General features: G+C 50.3%; 1 protein-coding gene across 1 annotated transcript; it reads right to left on the bottom strand.

Moving 5' to 3' along the window:
- Positions 1-3926: 3926 nt before the first annotated feature.
- Positions 3927-20048, bottom strand: P2RY4 (pyrimidinergic receptor P2Y4). Its single transcript, XM_074963133.1, has 2 exons — positions 19914-20048; positions 3927-6895 (listed from the first exon to the last, which is right to left on the bottom strand). The coding sequence occupies exon 2, from the start codon at positions 6877-6879 to the stop codon at positions 5782-5784; it is 1098 nt and encodes a 365-aa protein (XP_074819234.1). The 5' UTR covers positions 6880-6895; positions 19914-20048; the 3' UTR covers positions 3927-5781.
- Positions 20049-23543: the final 3495 nt, after the last annotated feature.

Raw genomic sequence — 23543 nt, 5'->3', positions numbered from 1 at the left:
GAGCCTCCTGGGAGGTTTTGTCCTTCCACCTCCATTTTGCTGGCTAAGCATGTAGCTTGAAAGCAGGCATGTCAGGCTGTTTATCCCAGGGGGACATGTCATCCCTGCACCAGGCTGGAGAGTTCTCCCTGTGGTGGTTAGCATGGGCAGCTTTGCCTCAGCCTTAGAATCAGGGCAGGGACCGGGCTACCCTTCCCACAGTGAGGAGGGATGGACAGTCAGGGGGTTCATGGGAAGCTTGGTGAGACTCTGGCCAGGACGTAGCCAGCATGCGCAAGATTTTCCCTTTGAATCTCCCCTTCCCAACACATCTTGTTCCCTGCCTCAGCTGTGGCCATCCCTTTGTTTTCCCCATGGCCCCCGTATGTGCCGCCCACCACTTTCTTAGATTGTGGGTCCCAGCCCCACAATTCCTTGTCCCTGTCTGTGTGAGTTGGCAACCGGAAAGGCCAGTGCACCTGGAGCTGTATGTGGAGAGACACCAGGTCCCAGAAGAGCAATAGCAGAGTCCCTGGGGAGACTACACCTGGGAGATTGCAGTGATTTTTGGGCACTGTGTGACCAGAAAGAGAGTGATCCTAGGAAGGGGATCAGAATAGAGCAAGAAAAACTACCAGGAGCTGGAGGGAAAGCCTGGAGTGACAAAGCAGGGTGGGCCAAGTCTGCAAACCTCTGACAAGTGTGTTCCCCTAGGGAGGGCAAGAGGTTAGTTATGAGTAAAGGCAGGTGTAACTAGGAGGTTTGGAGGCAATTGATGATGAGAAGATGCAGACTGTCTCTCAGGGATAACCTCCTGTCACTGAAATGTACTGAGCTTGAGTGTTGTCTCCTAAGGGAAGGGGTGGGAGCCCCAGGACATGGGGCATTTCAGGCTGGGTCTGACAAAACAGTAGGTCTGGACTGTGCTGTAGGGGCCAATCCTGCTTTGGCTCCAGGGCTGGATGGGGCAATCTAATGGGGCTTGTCCATCGCTCACCTCGATGATTCTGTGTTGAATACATTTGTATAAATATACTGACATGGACCACATTGTGTGAGAAGGAGGCAATTCTGCAGGTGGGGAAGTGCCATGCGGTAGTCCATACACATACATACATACATACATACATACATACATGCCAAGAACATAACCAAGCATGTGCCTGGACATCCCCCTCCATACCCAGACATGCGCACAAACACACACTGCTCCTTACACATGTGAAGGTATATGTACACAGATACATATACCCCTCCATGCACAAGCGCAGAGCACACACTCCTAAGGGCTTTCAAACACACCTCATTGTTCTTTGGAGAAGGGAGGCCTCTACATGTTGTTCCAAGGATTCAATAGGACAGCCCAAAGGGCTGCACTAGCCATTCCCTGCTGAAGACCGTGCTCTTGAGCAGTGAACGTGGCTCCCCCTGCAGGCCCTTCCTGTGCTGGTTGAGGGGACTGCTAGCCTGCTGCTCCCACTGTACAAATGACAAAGGGTCTGTCGCAAGCCCCTGTGCATGGAGTAGCTTAAGGGGAAAGAGGGGGAGGAAGTCCTTAGCCATTGTCAAGCCCATGGGATGGCACGGTTGCTCCTGTGGTCACAGTTTCTATTGTTGGGCTCCTTTTCAATTGCCTGGGACCCTGTAATTCTGCTCTGAGCTACCTCAGTGGCTCTCAGCTGTGCTCTGCTGCCATGCCTGGAGGCCCAGAATGGGGGGGCTGTGACACCTTATGGGAGCACTGAGTGGAGGGTCCTGGCCTAGCTCTAGGCTCTTTGTGGTGAGAAGATTCTAAGGATGCCAGGGGAATGTAGCTGGGTAGCTCCCTGGGCAGGAGCTTCTGCACCCAGCCCCTGGCGCTTAGCTCAGGTCCCAGGGGTTAGTGTGTTTTTTTTTCCAAGCCCAGTGAGTAATGTCAGGCAGCTGGTACCAGCATGGGGAAAGCCCAGCATTAAGGCTGGGATTAACCTCCCTGAGGAGCTCAACTCCATAGAACAAAAGCTGCTCGACTAATGCCATCACTTGTGAGCAAAGCCTCAGCCTGATGCCTGCTGGAGCAGCTGCTGAGGGCCCCCGAGTGGGGAATGTCTGAGGCCACCCGCATTGCAGTATCAGAGGCAAAGTAGTGCATGGATTAGCCCCGCTCGTGGGACATGCTGGTACTAAACCTGGAGGATGCAGATCAGGGGCACCGCACAGGGAGGTACTGCTTTCTATGGAGTCTGTGAAGAAACAGGGCTGAAACCATGGTAATAATTTCCTCCATTTCCAAAGCTCCCAAAGCAATTTGCATGCCCACAGCCCCACTGAAATTCAGCTGCCTCTGAGGTGGAGACATCAGCACCTGGTGCAGAGCACCCTGCTAGGAAATTTGTTTCTGGCCTCAGAGTGTATTCAGGGGTAGAGGGCAGCTTCTGCACCTGACCCCCCAGCCTCTGCAAGCAGAGAAGGTGATGGCACAAGACCCCTCTGTTAGCTTAAAGCTTTCGCTTCGCTGTAGGAAAAGCTGGTGATGGGGTAGTGCCCAGTGCTGGGCCCAGGCCGGGGCACCCTGGTGAGCTGTTTCCTGGGTGTAGATGACAGCAGCATTGAAAGCAAAGATCACCCATGAGGCCAGGCTGAGTCATGTGAACACAATCCCGTGGGGAGAACAAACAGGTTGCTTTGCAGCTCCCCCCTCAGATTTCCATAGGCAGAGATGGTCCTCCCCCTGTGCATGTCTCCCTTCCTGCCCCAGCTCTGCTCCCCACATAAGGCAGGCTGGGCTCATGAATTCTAGAATGTGGAATACCTAATTCATTACACCCTAATGCGTTAGTATCCTCCAGCATCATTGCTGGAGCACTTCACACACTCACCTGTATGCTCCCTTGCAGATACTACCCGTATGCCCACACAATTAAACAACAGAGCTATGCAAACATTTCAAAAGTAAACACCACTAAAGGAAACATTCTGAAGAGCTTGTTAACTTTCTGTTATAGTGCCTCTAAGTACTTTACACTCCCAATTTCCTGGCTTCCCTGCAGAAATGCTAATATTAAAAGCAAACCCACATGCCCTAGTCAGCAGAGGTGCCAGGTCAGGTCATACTAGGGACTTATTGGGTTGGGGGGGAAGCTTTTCACTGGCTTTAGAAATGTTTGTTGGAGTTTAACTAATATCTGGCAGAGAAAAATGGAACATAAAGTGGTGAATCTTTCCTGCCCCTTGACTCTCATCACGAAGTAGGGGAGAAACCAGAATCTAAGGGGCACCTTTCAGAGGCTGAAATGCCGGAACCTGTGTAAACAAGCCCATTCTCAGTTGTGGGAGAGGCACTGAGACATGGTGCGTGTGGGGGTGGATGGTGCTGGGGTGTGTGAAAGCCATTTCAGGTATGAGCTGGTGGGAAAAATTAGCAAAAAGGAGGGAAAATGCCCCCTTCCTACCACAGGCCTTTCTGCTTGAGGCTCAAACCTTTTTATTTGAATACTTGAGCCCACTAAGTGCAGACCTAAAGGCACTGGGGAAATTTCCCCAGCAGGAGAAATGTAGGTGCAAAACATGCTGAGCTTGGAGTCTCCATTCGGTACAATACCAACCTCACAAATCATCTAAGACCTTCTTTGGAGGCCCTGGGAAACCACCTGGGCCTTCCCCTCCGCTACCCTTCCCCTTTACAAGACCTATCAGGAGGTAGCAGGTGTGCCCTCAGTTGTTTCCCCACTCTGACTGCAGTGGAAAACTCACTCTGGCCATTTCCAGGAGTCCTGAGGGGTGAAACTGGCTCTGAACTCTCCTGAGGCCCTAAGGAAATGTGCCAAGCCACTGAGCCCAGGCAGACGTGTCACCTGGCATTTCTTCCTTTCTCAGCTTTCAGCAATGGACACTTCACAGCTTGGCTGAGCCAAATGGACCTTCAATGAGCCATTTAAAAGATTCTCATGCATGCCAGTTCTCTCCTGTTTATTGATTTCCTGGTGGCAATAGGGAGGGAAACAGTCCTGGGCCTTAGGAAAATTGCTCAGGAAAACATTTTATTCATGGATCAATTAGTTGCTTTCATGGGCTTCATTGCCCTGGGGGCTCTGCCCACCCTCCAGCCACCTGGAGCTAGGAGAGTGGGGAGCAAAGGTGCTGTGGTGCCTTCTCTGTTAGTTATATGGCGAGTCATGCCCTCCCGTACACAAAGGGACAGAGACGTGTAACAGCATCTACAATACACACACGGTTCCATGGCCACTACTCAGGCTTTAACTCTGTATGCATCACTACCCCGTCACCTGCATCCTGCCAGAGCCAGCCCCAGTCTCTCTTCTGCATTGCTAGAACCAGTGCCCTGAAAGTGCTCCCTTGCCAGCCCTGGCTGCCTCGTGGCATGGTGCCTGCACTGTCAACAGCAGCTCAGCTACTTTTGCTTTTGATCCAGACTCAGTTTCCCCCAGCTTAGAGCAGCAAAAGGGAAGTAAGGCAAATGAGGTGAAGTTAGTGATGGTCAGTAATCCAGGAGATACCCTTCTGCCAGCAGGGAGTTCGCAGCTGGCATGGCAGCCACTGCTCCGAACAAATACTGACTCAGGCCATGACATAGCGTCATCTGAGCATGGTCAGGAAAGATTCCTGACATGACAGACTCCCCCCTACTGCTGAAACTATGGCCAGCAAAAGGTCAGGCCACTGGGCCCAGGAATCCAGGTCAGTTGTTTCTTCTCCCCTTCTCTGTCTGACCGTCGTGTTGTCCTCAATAGCATATGCTGCACCTCGACTCCTAGCTGCGGGAGCTCCCCTCTATCTCCCCTCCCGCACGCTTTGACCCAGTGTTGACCCCATTAGGTCACTTAGTTACTGTTTATAATGTGCTAAATATTCTTCTTTATAAGCATTGTCCCTATTTATTTTTCAGCAGGGGTCTCTATTGTCTCTGGGTCACTTTGAAGGAAGCTCTATATGGGTTTTCTGTGCCTGGGAAGACAGGCTCCTTTCTTCTTCCCTGGACCCCCGTACATAGCATGTCATTAGACCCAGCATGCCCTATTCTAAGTCCTCAGCTCCCTAGCATTGTACCGCACACGCTAGGCTGTGATCTTCCCTTGTCAGCAGCCCAGGGTCCCAGGCTACTTGAAACAGCCTACTTGGGCTTCTCCCAAAAGAAGTCAGGAGGCCAGTTTTGTGGCCTGTGGTCAATTGCTGGCTCCTTTCCTATGGTAAAATCCTCCATCTCTTTGCTCTCAGCCTCAGGCACTGGGGCTTCTAGGTTCCTAGGCTTCTGACCAGCGAAGTGTCACCATGTCCCCTCCCTTCCCTCTGCTCTGCCCCCACTTGCATCTGAAGCAGGGAATTCGCTACCTGTGAGTCTCTCGTACTCTTCATAAGACAATCCCTCTGGCCTCCCCCATTTCCTTATGGCATGTAGGGGTCTCTTCTCTCTGAACTCCCACTGGCGTTACTCCGGGTGGTCCTCCCAAGCTATGACAAGACAGGGAATATCCCTGGCTCTGAGATAGATGTTCAGTCTGTGTGAGAGGGGTGGAGCATTCTCTGAGCATGGGAGTGTAAACCTAGTTCAAAAGCATTCAGAGGTTAAACCTGGTGCCAAAATGATTGTGTCAGAAGCAGACACAGCACAGTGGGGAAATAATTCACAGAGATTAGGAGGAGATGGAGGAGACCTCCATTCTGGAGTGAGACTAATCCAGCAACTCTATTGCCTTCCCTAATGCTGGTCCCACATGCTGGCCTCGATGCATACTGACTCCCCAGACTCTAGCCCTTTCAATACCCCTCGCTGCTTCCATTGTCGGTCAGTTTCACCCCCTTTTCTCAGGCATCATTTATGGAGTAGCTGGCACCTCGGGAGGTAGAGAAGCCATTCTTGAGTTGTGAGACGAGGGCTAGAGTAGATGTGTTCTCGGCATTGGGCATTTTGATTGCAGCCCGACGCAGCCTTCCCCTGTATTTATCCCCAGCCAGGAAGTACAGGATGGGGTCTATGCAGCTGTTGATGCTGGCCAGAGGCCGTGTGATCTTGTAGGTGAAGTTGATGATGTTGAGGGTCCTGCAGTTGGCTTGGAAGAGCCGGGCAGTATAGTACAATGTCCGTGTGATGTGGAAGGGTAGGAAGCAGATGGCGAAGACTGTGATTACAATGATGATAATCTTGATAGAGCGTTTCTTGTAGAAGGGGATGCTCTGGTTGGAGCTGGATAGGCTGGGTTTCCAAAGCCTCTTCGCCATCAGGCTGTAGCACACGATGATCACCAGAAAGGGGATGCCAAAGAGGAGGGTCATGATTGAGGAGCTGTAGTGCACATAGTGGTCAAACTCTTCGGGCTTGGTGGTGTCGTGGCAAAGGGTGTCATTGCCCCTGGAGCTGGTGGTGACAAAGATCAGGTTGGGTATGAGGCAGATGGTGACAATGAACCACACACCCACACAGATGAGGCGGGCATGCTTGGTCTTCACCCACCTGAGCGACTGAATGGGGTGGCAGATCCCCATGTAGCGGTGCACGCTGATGCAGGTGAGGAAGAGTATGCTACAGTACAGATTGGCATAGAAGAGGAAGCGCACAATCTTGCAGAGTCCCTCCCCAAAGGGCCAGTTGTTGCGGTCAGCATAGTAATAGACCAGGGTGGGGAGGGAAAGCACGTACAGGGTGTCTGAGAGGGCCAGATTGAACATGTAGGTGGTGGTGGCATTCCAGGGCCTCATCTTGCAGATGAACATCCACAAGGCCCAGGAATTGAGCAGCAGCCCCACCACAGAGACAAACCCATAGGACACAGGCAGCAGAATGAACTTAAACTCCTCATTGAAGACGCAATTCTCCTCTCCATCGCTGGTGGTATTTGCTGTCAGCTGGAAAGTGGGTATTGGAGTCAACAGAGCAACTGGGAATGTCCCCACCAAAGTGGCCATTGCCTGAAGCCAATCTCTGAAAAAGCAACAATAATAAAAACATCCATTAATCACTGATCTCAACCGGTGTCAGATATGAAGAATCTAGGGGGCCAGATCTTCCTCTCCCAGGCATTCCTGCTGCTTAGATGATCGTTTGTGGGGTTTTTCCAATGCCTCCCACCTTTGGGTCTTTACCCCTTTCTAAGCCCCCTGAGTGACACAAAGCACATATGAGACCCTACAAGTATACGTCAGAAGAAAAGCCTGTTTCTCCCGCCCCCCAAACTCTAGCAGCTACTCAGATAATCCCACTGTTTTCCTAACAATGAGATCTTTGTGAGCCTTAGCAGCCCCACACTCGATGTCAGCACAGCCTCTCAAAAACAGATTCAGACTAATTAGCATGTCCTCAACGATGCTGCAAATCCCAGAGGGGTGATTTACAAAGGAAAGAGTGCAGGGTCACTTGAGAGGAAAGAGTCTCGCCTGGAGACACATTCTGCTCTGGAGAAATCCCTGAAGAGCTGCTAAAGGGGCTTCTTGGAAGAACACTGTCCATCAGCATTGAGAGGGGCCTCAGGTCCCCCCGAATTGGAGGCAGTCCCAGTTTCAGAACACTGATCTCTGAGCCACACAGAGAAGAGTCATTTCAAAGTGGAGTCCCATCCCAGTGCAGCTGTGAGCTCAGAATCCAGGTGGGATATGTCCCAGGTTGCACATCAACAGGAGGGGCCCAGGAGTTGTGTGTGTCTGGCAAATGAATCCCCAGGGAAGGGAAAGAGCCATAAAATGGCTCCACTTGCATCTCAGAATATCTACAGCCCAGAGTCCTGATTCTCCCCTGCAGGAGATGAGTAACTTGCATCCAGTAGCTTCATCCCATGCGGGAGTCGGGCCTCAGAAGGTTCTGAGCACCTCAGCAGCCCCCAGAATCTCCCTAAAGATTTTGAAATTAGCTCATTTCCCTGCCTGGCATTTTCAGAAAGGCAGCAGCCCGTCACCCAGGGCACCAGCTGCAATGAGGGACCACAGGCAGAAATCAGGAGGAGGCAACTGACAAAACTCACCAAAAGCTCCCAGTGTCACAGAAGACAAAAGTGCAGCTGACTGAAGCAAAGCAGCTGCTCCAGGCAGGCACTGGATGACGTGGGCACACTTGCTTTATCACCATGCCCCAGTGCCCGTTCCACTAGGAAGCCAACACTTGTGTAGCACCATTAACAAAAGGCCAAAGTCACATCAAGGGCAAGGACAAAAGGCATAAACTAGTGAATGGTGTGCTCAGTGACAGGGCCCCCTCCAAGAATAAAGGGTATCTACAGTATTTGGCCTCTCAAACCCAGAGCAGGAGTTCAGGGTAAGCTGTGCCCAGCAGGTCCCAGTGCTCTCAGGATTGCCACTCAGTCTGCACCACATCCCATCACCAACCCTGAATCTACAGACACCAGCTGGTAATCCCCCTCACAGTGGATTGTCCTGCTAGCAGCAACCTGAAGAAACCGGCTCTGAAACTCTGTTGTGAGGGGCGAGCTTCCTGCTAGAACGTGGGGATGGAGACGGTATATACTTTGGCTGTAAAGGGCACTAACTTAGATCTGTCTGTTGCACCAGTGTCTGGTTGGCTGGTCATTCCCACCACCATTTCCAGCATCAAAGGATTAAATGGATTAAAAAATGGTTACATGATAATCTCACAAAGTAGCTGTAAACAGGGAAAAGTCATCCAACATGGGTGTTCCTAGCAGGGGCCCGCAGAGCTCTGTTCTTGGCCCTAATGCTATTAAACAGCTTAATCAATAATCCGGAAGAAGAGCTAAAACCACTACTGGTAAAATTTCAGACGACACAAAAATTGGTAAAAAAACGATGGGGACAGACCAGTTGTACAGGCTAGCCTGGATCGCTTGGTAAGGTGCGATCATTTGCATAATATGCATTTTAATACAGTCAGTTGCAAGTCATACTAGCATCAAAGAATGTAGGTCACATTAAATGATGGGACACAGTATTCTAGAATGCAGTGACACTGACAAGGACTGAAGGGTCATGATAGGTACCCCGTTTAACATGAGCTCCCAGTGCAATGCTGTAACAAAGAGGGCAAATATGACCATAGACATATACACAAGGGCATACAAGTAGGAGTAGGGAGCTGGTATTACCTCGGTACAGGGCAGTTGTGAGACCACTGCTGCAATAGTGTGTTCAGTTCTGCTGTCCACTTTTAAAAAGGAATGTTGAAAAATGGTAATGACTGGAGGTCTGGAAAACATGCCTTACAGTGAAAGCATTAAGAAGCTCAACCTATCAAGTTAACCAAAAGAAGGTTGAGAGGTGACTTGATCACAGCCTATTACAGGGGTGAGCAAACTTTTTGGCCTGAGGGCCACATCTGGGTATGGAAATTGTATGGCGGGCCATCAATGCTCATGAAATTGGGGGTTAGTGTGTGGGAGGGGGTGAGGGCTCCGGCGGGGGGGTGCAGGCTATGGGGTGGGGCCAGAAAATGAGGAGTTCAGGGTGTGGGAGGGGGCTCTGTGCTGGTGCAGGGGGGAGGGGGAGGGCTCTGGGGTGGGACGGGGGATGAGGGGTTTAGGGTGCAGGAGGGTGCTCTGGGATGGGTTCAGAGGGTGAGAGGGGGATCAGGGCTGGGGCAGGGGCTTGGGACATAGGAGGAGGTCAGGGGTGCAGGCTTGAGGCGGTGCTTGCCTCAAGCAGCTCCCAGAAGCAGCAGCATGTCCCCCCTCCAGCTCCTATGCTCTGCGCGCTGCCCCGTTTGCAGGTGCCACCACTGCAGCTCCCATTGGCTGTGGTTCCCACTCCCGGCTGCCCCTACACCTAGGAGCCGGAGCCGGAGGGGAGATGTGCCACTGCTTCCAGAAGCCTCACAGAAAGCCCCTGACCCTGCTTCCCAGCTGAAGCCCCAGAGTGGGGCAAGCCTACGGCCCTGCTCCTCAGTGGGACCTCGAGGGCCGGATTAAAAGGCCTGATGGGCCGGAAGCGGCCTGTGGGCCGTAGTTTGCCCACCCTGGTCTATTAGTATCTACATGGGGGAAAGATTTCCGATAGCAGCTCTTTAATCTAGCAGAAAAAGGCATAATGCAATCCAAAGGCTGGAAGGTGAAGCTAGACACAGTCAAATTAGAAATAAGGTGCGTATTTTTTACAGTGAGGTTAATTAACCACTGGAACACCATCCTTAGGGTTGTGGTCGATTCTCTATCACTTGAAGTCTTTAAATCAAGACTGGATCATTTTCTAACAGACATGCTATAGTTATGTGCTTGATACAGAGTTTATTGGGTGCTATTCTCTGGTCTGTGTTATACTGGGGGGGTCAGACTAGATGGTTTTAATAGTACTTTCTGGGCTTAAAATCCATGACTCAATGAAATTGCTACATTCTTCTCATCAAGGGCATGATGCCCAGAGAAGCTGCGTGTGGCTCACAACTGTACACATGTTCAGAAGAAGACAAGGTGATAGTGCATGGTAGTGAGGATGCTGGTTTACAATGGTGCAGGGCAGAAGCCGGCAGACCTCTGTTTATTGTGTTATATCAACCTCCCGTCCTGTTTGTCTCTTTCATCTACCTGTTGTATCCTATCTGACATGTAGATTGTGAGCTCTCTGTGGCAAGGACTATCTTCCTCATTACTTGGCTGTACAGTGCCTAGTACAACAGGACCCTGATCCTTGACTGTGATTCCTGGACCTACGGTAATAAGAATCCTGCAGGTGGACTGGGATGCAGGTGAGACTGAGGTGCAAAGGGAGCATACAAGGCTGCTGTGTAGGATTTCCACCTGCAGGACATCCAGCACTAGTGTCAATCATATCCCTTGATTGCAGTATTTACTTGTGTTCCAGATGGAACTGGATCTTCAAGCCCAAACTAAACACTCTCTGCAATTTCCCTCCAGCTACCAAAGGTGCAGATTGCTGCACAGGTTTATTACAGAGCTAAATTATATTAGTCAGTATCCTTGGAGAGCAAACGCCTTGAGTTCAGAGGGCAGGCAGGCCCTATCAAATATTAACAAATGGAGCTCAGCCAGTTCCACTGTAAACAGATGAGAAAAATGGGAAAGTAGGAAAGTCTAGCAACCTTCACCAAAGCTGCTGTTACCAGATGCAGGACACTTCTGCAAGCTGTGACGTGGCTTTCCTGTGAGGAATGCTGCAGGATTGTAGCATTGCCTTTGGTTATAATGACTTCCTTGAGAAACAACCACGGGAAATCCAGACACTACAGGAAATGTTGCTGGGGATTTAGGAGCTGGCCCTTGTCCCTCTGAGTCAGTGCTAAATCAACGCCCCACTATGATGCCAGGTGACTGTGCTGTGGGAGGCATGATATTCCAGAGGAGATGAAATGCTGAACCTCCTGACCACCTGTGATACTTTTCACAAGAATGTCAGGTTCTCAGCCCCCTAAGCTGACTAGTTGATGTAACCTTATGCCTCCCTAAAATTCCTCTGCAGTTTCTATTGGATCCAGGATTCTTTTTTCTCTGCTCTCCTAGAGCACCGTAGAATATTGACGTTAATCGGCAATCAATGTGATGAGCATGATATAAATGCCCAGTGATCGATCAGATATCTGCAGGTTCATAAATCAGTAGTGCTCTATTGAAGTCAATAGAAATAAGCCAGTTTACACCAGTTGAGAATCTGGCCATAGAAACAGCTGCCATGTCCCACTCCAGGGCTCTGTCCATCAATTCCTTTTTGAATATGCACAAGGTAGAGGCTTCCTGTGAGTGTTTACTGGCTAGAAGATCCCTCTGGGTCAGGTGAAGTTTGATTTATTTTGAAGTGGTGCCCACTTCAACCAGGCATTTGGTCTGGCCAGTGTGTCCCTGAGAAGCATTAAACACTTTCTCTCCTAACTGAAGGAGAGTGTAGATCTGACTTGCTGCCCAGACAGAAGCTGCTCTATTGAACAGTCCTATACAGAAAGAAAGGAAGAATAAAATGGGGTGAATGGAACAGTAGGGACAAGCCTGTGTCCACTCAGCTGCTAAGGAGTGGTTGGAGTTTTCTTTCTAGTAGTCCCCAAGGGGAAACCATGGGATTCTCCCAGGTAGTCTCTGAACTCATACATGCAGCCAGACATATGTTGAAGCCTTTCTTCGGTCTAGGATTGGATATTGGAGATGTCACCATCATACACTTCCTCATCTGATCACACCTCATCTAGGCAGAGATCAGAGCCATTCCACAATGGTAATGAACAACCAAAGTTGGTCCACTGCTGAAGACTACTGAACTCCCTAGGTTTTCAACTTGCCCTAGGAGAAAAGCCACGCTAACACAAGGCCAAAGCACCAACGAGTTAGTACAGTACAATCACATGTTGTCCACTACCATTGGCACCCAACCCATCCAGTCCCTCCACCCCCCACTGACCAAGAAGACACCAGGGTTGAGAGATGAACGACAGCAGTTGAGGTACACAGGCAGAAAGTTCAAACCCCAGAGATGCAAAAAACATTCTGAATCCCTCAGCCAGCAGCACAAACAGCACTTCCAGGACTAGGCCACTGCAGTAACAGAGTTAAAATGAGCCTTCTACTCATCAACAATAAATGCAGCAGAATCAGGGCCATCAGAGCTATTCTATACAGTGAACCAGCTAATCAACCCCGACTGCGTAGCCCAGACTCCAGAGCCAAGCATCGACCATAGTGAAGAGCTGTCAGCACACTTCACTGATAAGATCAGCCAAATACCTATGGAGCTAACTGAGACAGAAAATTCCTCCCCGATATGATTTGTATTACCTGCCCCATGGCCCATGACTGAGTCTGGCTCAATCACACAAGTCAAAGCTCAAAAAGCCCTGAAATGTATTAGAGCCACAACCTGTGAAACAGATCCGTGCCGCTTTTGCTGGTACAAGCCAAAGCATAACAAGTCTGCCTACTCCTAATGGAAATAGTCAGTGCCCCCTCAGAGATGCACACCTACCAAACTCCTTGGAAAATGCAGTAGTTCACCCAGTCATCAACTATAGCCAACACTTGACCCTGAAGATCTCTCCAGCTACCATCCTGTCTTCAACCTTCCATACCTGGGCAAAATAATGGAGAAAATAGTTCCAACATATGACATCAGCCAACCCATTGGATATCTCAGAATCAGGGTTCAGCTCAAGGCACAGCACAAGCTTAGTAACACTAGTAGTAACACTAAAAGACAATCGTCTCATGGCCATGGACATAGGTCAGATCTCCATACTCACTGTGCTGGACCTCTCTGAAGCCTTGGATACAGTGGACCACAAGGCGCTACTAACACACCTATGTGACATAACTGGAGTAGTCAGTTCAGCATTACAGTAACTCCAATCATTCCTCTCCGGCAGACCCAGAGTGGTGATGGGTAGTGGCTCCTCCTCTCTAAAGGCCTCACTTGGTGGGACCTGTTGGATCCACACTATCCCTGCTTCTCTTCACTACTTACATGAGACCACTGGGAGAGAGAGACAGACCTCATGGGTTCAGCTGCCAACGGTATGCCAAGGACACAACTGTTTATCTCATCCTCACTTGATGCAACCACTGCCACTACTAAAGTGCCAGAATGCCTACAAGAAATAAGCTCTTGGATGACGAGCAACTGATTCAAGCTAAACCTGAGCAAAACCAAAAGGATGCTAGTTGGAAACAGGAAACACTTTGAAGAGCTGGCCAGGATGTTGTCTCCACCTTTCATTGAAGGCATGCAGCCCCCGTTGGTCAGAGTGGTACAAAACCTCAGGGTCTTGTTAGATTCCTTGCTAAGCTTGGATAAACAGGCAGTATCAGTTTCCAAAAATGCCTTATTTCACCTTCAGATGGTTAGGAAACTTAGGCCAGTCCCCCCGGACGAGGACCTGTCCATATTAATCGATGCATTTGTCACCTCCAGACTGGGTTACAGTAGATCATTGTATCTGAAACTGAATGTCAAGATGATGCACAGGCTCCAACTGATACAGAATGTGGATGCCCACTTTCTCCATGGCATAGGCTGCCATGAGCACATCAGGCCTGTGCTCAAGTCCCTCCACCTGCTCCAAGACCAGTTTAAGGTCTTGGTCCTAATTTTCAAAGAAATTAATGGATTGGCTACATCGGGAACCGAATTTTGAACAGTGAATCATCATGAAAGCTGGTCGCCTCTGGGGCAATAAAAATCTCAAAGCCCTGGGCGAAGCTCATGAGGGCTGGGGACAATGCATGGAACAGTCTTCCAGAAGTGATCAAGCAAATCCAGAGCCTGATATCGTGAGGAACCACTGCAAGGTCTTCCTCTTTGAGAAAGCCTTTCCACTCTACGTGGCGCTCACAATATGAACACCCCCATCTATTCTCAAACCCTTACCCACTACTATCACCCCCCAAAAAACAACCCCACACTCTATCCTAAAGAGTTTTGATTCTGAAAAGGGAGGAATGTGAGAGACTTTTTGAAGTCCACTAAGGACTTTGCTATTGTTGTTCATAGAATCATAGAATATCAGGGTTGGAAGGGACCTTAGGAGGTCATCTAGTCCAACCCCCTGCTCAAAGCAGGACCACTCCCCAACTAAATCATCCCAGCCAGGGCTTTTTCAAGCCTGACCTTAAAAACCTCTAAGGAAGAATTTTATTGTTGATTGTATGTGGATGCCACTATAAAAATAGTGATAAATAGGAACTACTCACTATTCCTTTAGCCCTGGAGGCTGCAGAGAGCCTGAGATGGGAGAAGCCACTGTCAGATTCTGAACTGACACATCTTTCTGTGCCAGGGTCTCTCCTTAGTGGACATAACCTGGCAGTAAAGTGTCATGACAGCTGGGAGATAGGGAACATTCCACAGCTCCTTATCTCAGAAGATGGAATGATTAACCAATGGAAACCCTGTAAACTCTGCAATTCACCATGGGGACAGCAACATTATCTCACTGGTGACAGCGCTTTAAGGTGTTTAGGATTCCACAGAGTGAGGAAGTGGATGTGTCCTCTTTACAAAACTGCACAGGAAACTCCCCAACTCTGCACAATGAGCCCAGTTTCAGGACTGAAGGAATGAGTCACTGAGAATACCAGGCATGAAATTGCACTGGGTGGTTTGTGGAATCTCCCATATAGAGTAGAATAACACAAAGCTCCCCTGGGATGATAGAGCTCAGCAAACCTAAGTTCAGGGCAGAGTGTATTTGGTGATGGGACCTCAGCTGTGGAACACATCTTCCATGAGTGGCTTAGACTGAGCCTGTTCAGATCTCTGGGCAAAAACCATCTCTTCACTGAGGTCTCCCCTAGGAATGGCATCTCTCTAAGAGAAGAACATTTCCAGCAATGGGGAGAGGCAAAGAGCTGCATCATGCAAATGTTAGTTGTTTGACATTTGAATGCTGTGGTGACAGGCCTTATGAATACCGGAGATAGATGCCATCTGCTGAAGGGGATGGAGCAGGGCCAGAGCTGAGAGGAAGGTAGGGAAGACATATTTGGAATCCCTCTGCTCTGGAGCAAGTTCCTCCTTCCAAAAGTGTTACCAATAATGGCAGAACAAGGCTCCCAAAAGCTCATCTTCTCCTCATGGGGCAGAAGGGTGTGAGACAGTGACACCCAATAGGACACATGCCTGCTGCCAGCTCACAGAGATGGATCCCGGCTTCTCTCCGTGCCCTGCCCAGATCATCATCAAGGGACACTCCCCTGCCTCCCCACCCTCACCTCCCTGCTGATGTCCTTCCCTCAGCCCTGCCCCTCCCAGCAATCACTCCTATCAGGTTTGTGCTATCCTGGGGCCAGAGCTCTATATTTTCTCTCACTGTTGACACTGGCTGTGAAACTGACTGGGGAAGTGAGAAGATGCACCCTCCAGATGGGATGCAGGAAAACGTTCTCAGGCCAGAGGCAGCTTGGAGCAGCTCAGAACAAGAACAGGATTCTGCACCCAGCCGAGGGGACCCTCAGTAGCCATTGTCCAGGATCCCTCCCAGTCCCAACTGGTCAGTCTAAAGTGCTCCCAATTTCAGGTGTCCTTGATAGGGCACTGAGGATTCATAGGTTATAAAGCCAGAATGGACTATTATGATCATATAGTCTGCCTTCCTGCATAACACAGGCTATAGAACTGCCCTGAATTAATTCCTGTTTGAACTAGAACAAATCTTTTAGAAAAACATCCTATCTTGATTTATAAATGTCCACTGATGGAAAATCCACCACAACCCTGGGTAAATAGTTCCAATGCTCAATTACCTTCACTGTTAACAAACTGCATTCTATTTCTAGTCTGAATTTCTCTCGCTTCAACTTCCAGCCCTTGGATCTTGTTGCACCTTTGTCTGCTAGATTGAAGAGCCCTCTATTATCAAACTCCTGTCCCCATGTATGCAGAGATATTGGAGCCAAGTCAGTCCCAGGATATTAGAGAAACAAGGTCCGTGAGGTAATGTCTTTTACTGGACTAACTTCTGTTGGTGAGAGAGACAAGTTATTGAGCTTACATAGAACTCTTCTTGAGGGCTCCTGAAGAAGACCTCTGTGTCAGCTCAAAAACTTGTCTCTCTTACCAACAGAAGTTGGCCTAATAAAAGATATTATCTTTCCCTGTGTAGGTACTTATAGACTGCTCAAGTCACCCCTGAACCTTCTGTTTGTTGAGCTAAACAGCTTGAGCACTGGGAGTCTGTTATAATCATTCCCATGGCTGAACCTTCTCCAATTTATTAACATCCTTCTTGAACTGAGCACACCAGAACTGAACTCAGTATTCCAGCAGTGGTGCCACACACAGAGGTGATAATAACACCCCTACTTCTACTTGAGGTTTCTCTTTATGCATTCAGTGATCACATTAGCTCTATTGACCATGGTGTCACACTTGGAGCTTATGTTCAGTTGATTATCCACCAGGACCCCAAGTCCTTTTCAGAGTCACTGCTACCCAAGATAGCATCTCCCATCCTGTAAGTATGACCTGCATGCTTTTTTCCTAGATGTAGGACTTTACATGTATAAAACCATATTGTTTGCTTGCATCCTGTTTATCAAGTGATCCAAATGACCTGCCCTGTTCATTATGTTTTCAGTCAGTCCATTGACAAAAATAGTAAATAGCATAGGGCCAAGAACTGATCCTTGCAGGACCCACTAGAAACACACCCATGCACTCATGATTCCCCATTTACAATTACATTTTAAGACCTGTCAGTTAACCAGTTTTTAATGTGTTTAATGTGTGCCTTGTTGATTTTGTGCAATACCATCTCAAACGCCTTACTGAAGTGTGTCTGTTACCTCACCGCTATTACGTTTATCAATCAAACTTGTAACCTCATCCAAAAAAAAAATCAAGCACCAGGGGGGTGAGGGGGGAAGGGTTCAGGTCCCATACACTGCACAGAATGTGATCCCCAGAAACTTCGTCACTGTGGCTTACTGCATCTGAATGTGTCAGTGCTCCTGGCCCTGACACATGAGGAATGCCTACACTGGAGCTGGAGGTGTAATTTCCAGCTCAGGGAGACATACCCACGCTAGCTTTGATCAAGATAGCACCCTAAAAATAGCAATGTAGCTATGGCTACATAGTCAGCAGGATGATAGCCAATGGAAGGTGCAGCATTGCCAGGTTCTGGAAGGAGATGGGCCCCATCTGTCTAGGAGAAGGGCAGAGCCTATAGAGGGGGAGGGGATGTAAGGGGTAGAACAGTGATGACCACCCAAAAAGATGTATGATCAGTGTCAGACAATGCAGCATGGACTCCCTCTCATAAGCAGCCCCTTTGTTCCCACCTATGGTTCTAGCCCACATGCAATGTGGGCAGCACTGAGATGCTGTTAGTGAAGCACCAGCCCCTGCAACGGCCATGCATGCAAATCTACAGTGACCAAGAAACAGTGAGCGCCACAGCTGGTGGGGGCACTAGGGGATCTCCCACTGCCCACACCAAATGCTTCCTGCTGCCAAGTTTTAAATCAAGACTGAATGTTTTTCTTAAAGATCTGCTCTGGGAATTATTTTGGGGATGTTCTGTGACTTACGCAATACAGGAGGTCAGACTAGATGATCACAGTGGACTCTTTTGGCCTTGGAGTCTATGAAACTCCCTTCATTTGCTCTCACTGCTGGAAAAGGATACTGAACCATGTGACTTTATTCCAGGTGCCTCCTAGTTTGTATATTTACCCAGGCAGTTTAAAAGTGTCAATAAAATGAATGAGACTGTCAGTAAAGAGCCCAGATTTTTCTTTAGCAGCTCAAAGCTCCTGTCTCCTTCCTTTCAGGAGCAAATGATATAATACTCTGTTCTATCTGTGTGACGCACCCTTTCTTGGCAGGAAATTGCAAGGGTGTGTGTCCTAAGTCATCACTCAGGGGGTTGGTGTGCAGATTGCACTGCATACAGGGATGGGCATTTGGGGGCTGCTGACAGACAGACAAGCATCTCAGTGATTTAGCAGCTGAGGCACAAACCCAGTCAGGGGTCATCCTGTGACCTGGGTAAGGAGGGGCGCACCTTCATCCTCTTCCACACTCCTCTAGGAAATTGCAAAACACGAGAGGAAGTAATGTAAAACTTCCTGTGTAAGGCCCCTTGTCTATAATCACTATGCCACAGTTCTGTCACAAGGGGAGCATGACCCAATTTCTCTCTTTGAGCCTTCCCTTCACAGCAGCAGCAAGAACAGGCACAGTGGGGCCAGGTCCCCAAGGACCTTTCCCTGAAGCTAAAGACACAGCCCAACACCTCAACACTGCCACACACGTCACAAGCAGCCTGCTCCTCCCCACAGTGACCCAGTTTCTCAGCCAGGCCAGATGGGAGGTGAGGGCGCTTCCCTTTTCTCTGTCAGCAGAACGATGCCAAGAGCCAGTGTTCCCACCCAACAGACCCTCATGCAATGGGATGCATGGGGACTGTGCCCTTCACACTCCTTTTGGGGAGGCAGGAGGTAACCTGTGTAGTCTTTCAAAGCTAGTGGAGATCAGTGCAAGGAGCAAGTCAACCTTACCCCACATTGGCCATGTGGGGTGAGGAGGTGGCCATGTTGAGTTGAGGAGTGGGAGGCCATGTTAGAAGAGGCAAAGAAAGCAGCCATGTTGTGGTGAGGAGGAAGAGGTGGTGATGGAGGGAGTGAGGAGGGAGCCACCAGGGACATGAGCTGGGGCTCTGCCTGGTGACACCACACGTTGCTTTCGGTGAGTCAGTCAGCTATTTCTATTTAACACCCACAAAACCCAGACCCCATCCCTAGAGAAGCTTGGGGCCAGCTCCCCTTCAGGGGCAGTAATAGTATCAGTGTGGCTTGCCTGCTGAGGTTAGGCCAAACCCTGCATGCCTGGACGTGGGGCCAATAGGGCTGGGAGGGGATAGCTCAAGACCCCATGCTGGAGAGGGTTCGATTACCAGTGTTTGGACTGTGGTGGTGCCAGAGGCCCCCATCAGGGATCAGGGCCTCGCTGTGTTAGGTGCTGTGTACACAGATAACCTCAAAGAGCTTACAGTCTGTGTCTGAGCACTTGTTGTGTGGGCCTTGGAGTGAAATTTGTTCCCCCTCAAAGTAGTTGTCTCCCAGGTCCTGGCCCCTGCCCCTTTGATTTCCACAGGTGATTTTGTTTTGCTGGTTGCTAGTTCTGGAGTGAACCCCACTCTCCAGGGCAGGACCCTCCCGAACTTGGGTTTATTTGCCTTTCCGAGCCTCTGGCATTCATAGGGGTTAGTTTTGTGGCAGGGAGACAATTCATCCCACACCCCAAATGCCACAGATTGGCATAGGGCTCCAGTACAGTTAGAGGATCTGGGTTTTCTCTCTCCTCCTCCTTCGTGCAGGTTAGGGTGACCAGACAGCAAGTGTCAAAAATCGGGATGCGGGTGGGAGGTAATAGGAGCCTATATAAGAAAAGACCAAAATATCGGGACTGTCCCTATAAAATCGGGACCTCTGGTCACCCTAGTGTAGGTTCTTGCAGTACCTCTCTGTGGCCCTTTGGGTCAGCCTGGCCATGTTGCCACAGCTCCCTGCAGGAACTCCACAGTCTCCCCACATGCCCAGCCTCACCTGCTCTCTTTGGTTTCAGAGTCAGTTCCTCAGGTGATGTGTGTCCCTGCGTGGGCTGGGCTCCAGCTTGATCCCATCCCTGGCCAGCCGGTGCTGCCGTTTCTCCCGGTCACCTTACAGCTCTTGCTTTCCCTGGGCACTTGCAGAGTTTCAGGCTTGCTCTCTGAGCATCGTGCCAAGGAGAGGGAGGGCCTGGAGTGGGGAGAGGCGGGGTCAGAAGCCAGAGGCTGTCAGTGCCAACTCCCTCCTTCCATTCAGCTCACCAGCTCAATGTGCACTTCTGAGAACACCCCGTCTTCAAGCCTGCCCATCCGAGGGGCACAGTCCCAGCCAGAATCCCTGATCTGCAGCCTCATCGCTCCCTGCTTATTCATTCCCTTTGCCCTTCCTCTGCCCCATTTCAGACATTCTCTTCGCTGCCTCGTGGATTGCCCAAAAAACTTTCCAGTCCTTTATAGATTCACCACACTGACACTCCCACTGACTAGACTAGAGGGGGGATATAGGAGCTGGGAAGCTGCAGTGGGAATGGGTGCCCTGACTCAGCTGCCTGCCTGAAAAGAAATTGCACTGCAATGGAGGGCAGTGAGAAACTTGCCTGGGGGTGGGGGCGGCGTGGAAGTCACTGGCATTCTGATCGCCCACCACAGTTAGGTGACCACCACCACCACCCCTCCTGTCAGCTTCCCTGTCTCCCTTTGCCAGCACTGCCTTCTCCCAGCCCCAGAAGGGGACCCGCTGGATTCCTGCTGCGGTGAGACAGGGCCAAAGGCTCCTGGTTCAGGAGAAGACTCAGAACCCCTTGCTTTGCTGCTCTTCGTTGCAATGTCCTTTGAAGATTGGTTTTACTAATGATGCTCTGCATTGACCTGCTCTCTTGACACCTGCTGTCCAAAGGTACAGCCTGCATTTGTGCTGAGCCCTAGCATTCCCTTGTCTGGCATTTGGGCCCCAATCCTCCATGCCCTCTCTACAGCCTCCTGTCCCCTGCCCCTCCCTGCTGTCTTGCTTGTGGTATCTGGCCTGGCCATCCCATCACCAAAAACCTGGTCATCAAAAAACAAATAGTGCATCATTTTAGAAAACTGAACTGAATTATAAGAGATTCCCATTTGTGGGACTAAGGTGCCAGTTGCTTTTCAGCCTCTGCCCCATGCCACATTCCAACCCAGTGCTGTACCATACTCCTTGCCTGTGTCACACCCGTTACTCAGCACCACTGCCAGCCCTGTGCTGAGTCCTACCCTACACCACTCCATTTGGCCAGATACCTTGGAGCCATGGTGCCAGTAAGGACAGCCTGGAGTGTTGTTTGTCTCTAGCATTAGCTAGAGTTGCCCATCTGCAGAAGAACTGAGAGGCAGGTGAGAAACGGGCAGATGCAAGGTGTGGGTAACACCGCTGACTTGGAGCAGCAGGTGACACATGTTGGTGCCCCCTACAGGCTGCAGCCTTCCAGGGTACTGGGCACCTCACAATGCCACCAGCTTCTGTCCCTGAGCCAGTGAAGGTTGGACAGAAGTGGAGCTGACAGGCAGGCCATGTCAGTCTCCCTCCTGTGGCACATTCCGCACAGGAGATATTTCCCCAGCCTGTGAGCACCAGGGCTTGATACAGGGGGCAGTGGGGAATTTGATGCAGCGTGCATCACTGGAACCATGTCACTAGGTTCCACAAGGACCAGGAAAGTGCAGGAGCTGGGCAGGGCACAAAGGGCCAAGCCAGCATTTCCCCACCATTTTTTGTACTGGCTGTGTCAGTATATAGGAGCTGTAAAGCTGCCATAAGTGCCCTCTGAGCAACCCCTGCTGTACAGAGCACTCAGAGTCAGTAGAGCCGGTGCTAACTCAGCCCCAAGCACCCCCAGTAGTCCATGTGGCAGAGCAGCAGGGGTTGTGGCTGCTGCATTCCCACCCTCTGGTATTCACAGCTGGCAGAAAAGCCCACAAGCCATTGACAGCTAGGTACAAGTTAGGGCAGCCCCTCAGGAACTGTTCTAACCTGGGCTGGCGGCTGCCTCAGCTCCCTGCACCTTACAGGGTTTTATCCTTCTCCGTGGTCCCTGTGCTAAGCACAGCTCCAGTGCTGCTGAACTGGGCTCAGCAGCCCTGAGTGCCCTCCCACTTATCCCCACCCCACAGCAGAACTGGAGCCCAACCTCTCCCAGGGTTATTCCTGGGACAAAGGCTAGTGCTGCCACCTACGGGCCAGTCTGAGGAGAGTGCCTTCAAATGGATATCTGGGGCAGGTGTAGCCAGCAACACTGCCAGCCACCCTGCATGTTTCAGCCATGATGTCCCACGCTGGAGTCGGACAGGCTGATGCACAAACACGCCCACATCCGGCTGGCGTGGCATTGAGTAGGGGCTTGACTAGATGCTCAAAGGAAACCCAAATATTTGCTCAATGTCCACCCTGAACCTCAGTGTTAAACGATACATAGAAGTTTGTGTGTCCTAGGCCCATCGCTATGCATGGGCAGGGTGCAGCTGGATTGCTCAAATATTAAGAAACAGATTGCTCCATGCGGGGTACAGGAAAGAACCTGTTGAGACAAAAAGCACCAGCAGCAACACTGCAAATGGAACCAGTGTTTCCTCCCAGAAAGAAAATGCACCACAGCAGAGCGACTGTGAGTGAGTGTGTGTGCACGTACATCACATACGCACACAAGCTCCTCCAGGACAGCCTTCTACAGTGCGTGTGATTCAGACTTACAAGCGCCTCTTCCCACCATGTCTGTCACCAGCCAACACCTGGCTCTGCTTAGGAAAGGTTTGAGCGTTGTTGCTCAGGCTTGAGGGGCATAGGCAAAGCTCTGTGGGAAGACCAAGACTAGCAGGAGGGCTGCAGGTCAGGGCTGGGATGGATGTGTTGCTAGAGCTAGCTGGAGGGAAAAGCTTCGACCAATCTTGTTCACAATTTGCCTGGTTCTAGCCAGCACTATCACCCTCCTCCTGCCTCAAGCACCAACTTCCTCCTGTCACCACAGGGTCAGAGAAACCAGAAAGTGGACTTGATGTGGAGCTTCCTCACAGCTTTGTGGTTTTATTGTTAATTGAAACAGAAAGTGCATCTCATGAGAAACCAGCAATATGGAGCCTATAAAAACTCCGTGAGGCAACTGCAGCTAAACACAGTGTGATTGAAGGCACATGGCAGGAGGATGTGGGGTGCTCTGCAAACACCTACCTGCCATATAAGGGGCCGAGCAAGCAGCTTTGTTCTCCCACAGAGGGACCAGGTCTCTGCCCTCCAGGGTGGCTGGAAGAAGCTGTTGCCCATACATAATAAGTTCATTAGACTAGAGTGTTCTCCCCTATGATGCACTTGGAGGCCCCATGACGCTGCAGTGCTGGGGCTCTGTCCTCCATGTGATGTTTCAAAGTTCATTTCAGAGCCTAGAGAAATCAAGCCCTTGTGACCAAGCTACGATGCACATCTGGTGCTCCAGCACCTGTGTGGGCAGAGACTGGGAGAGGTGCCCAGCTAGCCCAGGTTGTAGAGTCACTACCCACATCAGCTGTATCAGACTCAACAAGAAAAGTCTCAGCTCCAGTGCTATGTGGCCACATGGACTGTTGCTCCCACCTCCCCTGGCTCAGAGTGTATCATGCCTCTATACAAGTG

The sequence above is a fragment of the Natator depressus genome, chromosome 9 (genome assembly GCF_965152275.1).
Source record: "Natator depressus isolate rNatDep1 chromosome 9, rNatDep2.hap1, whole genome shotgun sequence".
Taxonomy (NCBI): domain Eukaryota; kingdom Metazoa; phylum Chordata; order Testudines; family Cheloniidae; genus Natator; species Natator depressus.
The sequence above is the reverse complement of the archived record's forward strand: the minus strand, read 5'-3'. Positions and strand labels throughout refer to the sequence as shown.

Coding starts and splice junctions, on each gene's coding strand:
- P2RY4 (XM_074963133.1), bottom strand. CDS start 6,879: ATGGCCACTTTGGTGGGGACATTCCCAGTTGCTCTGTTGACTCCAATA.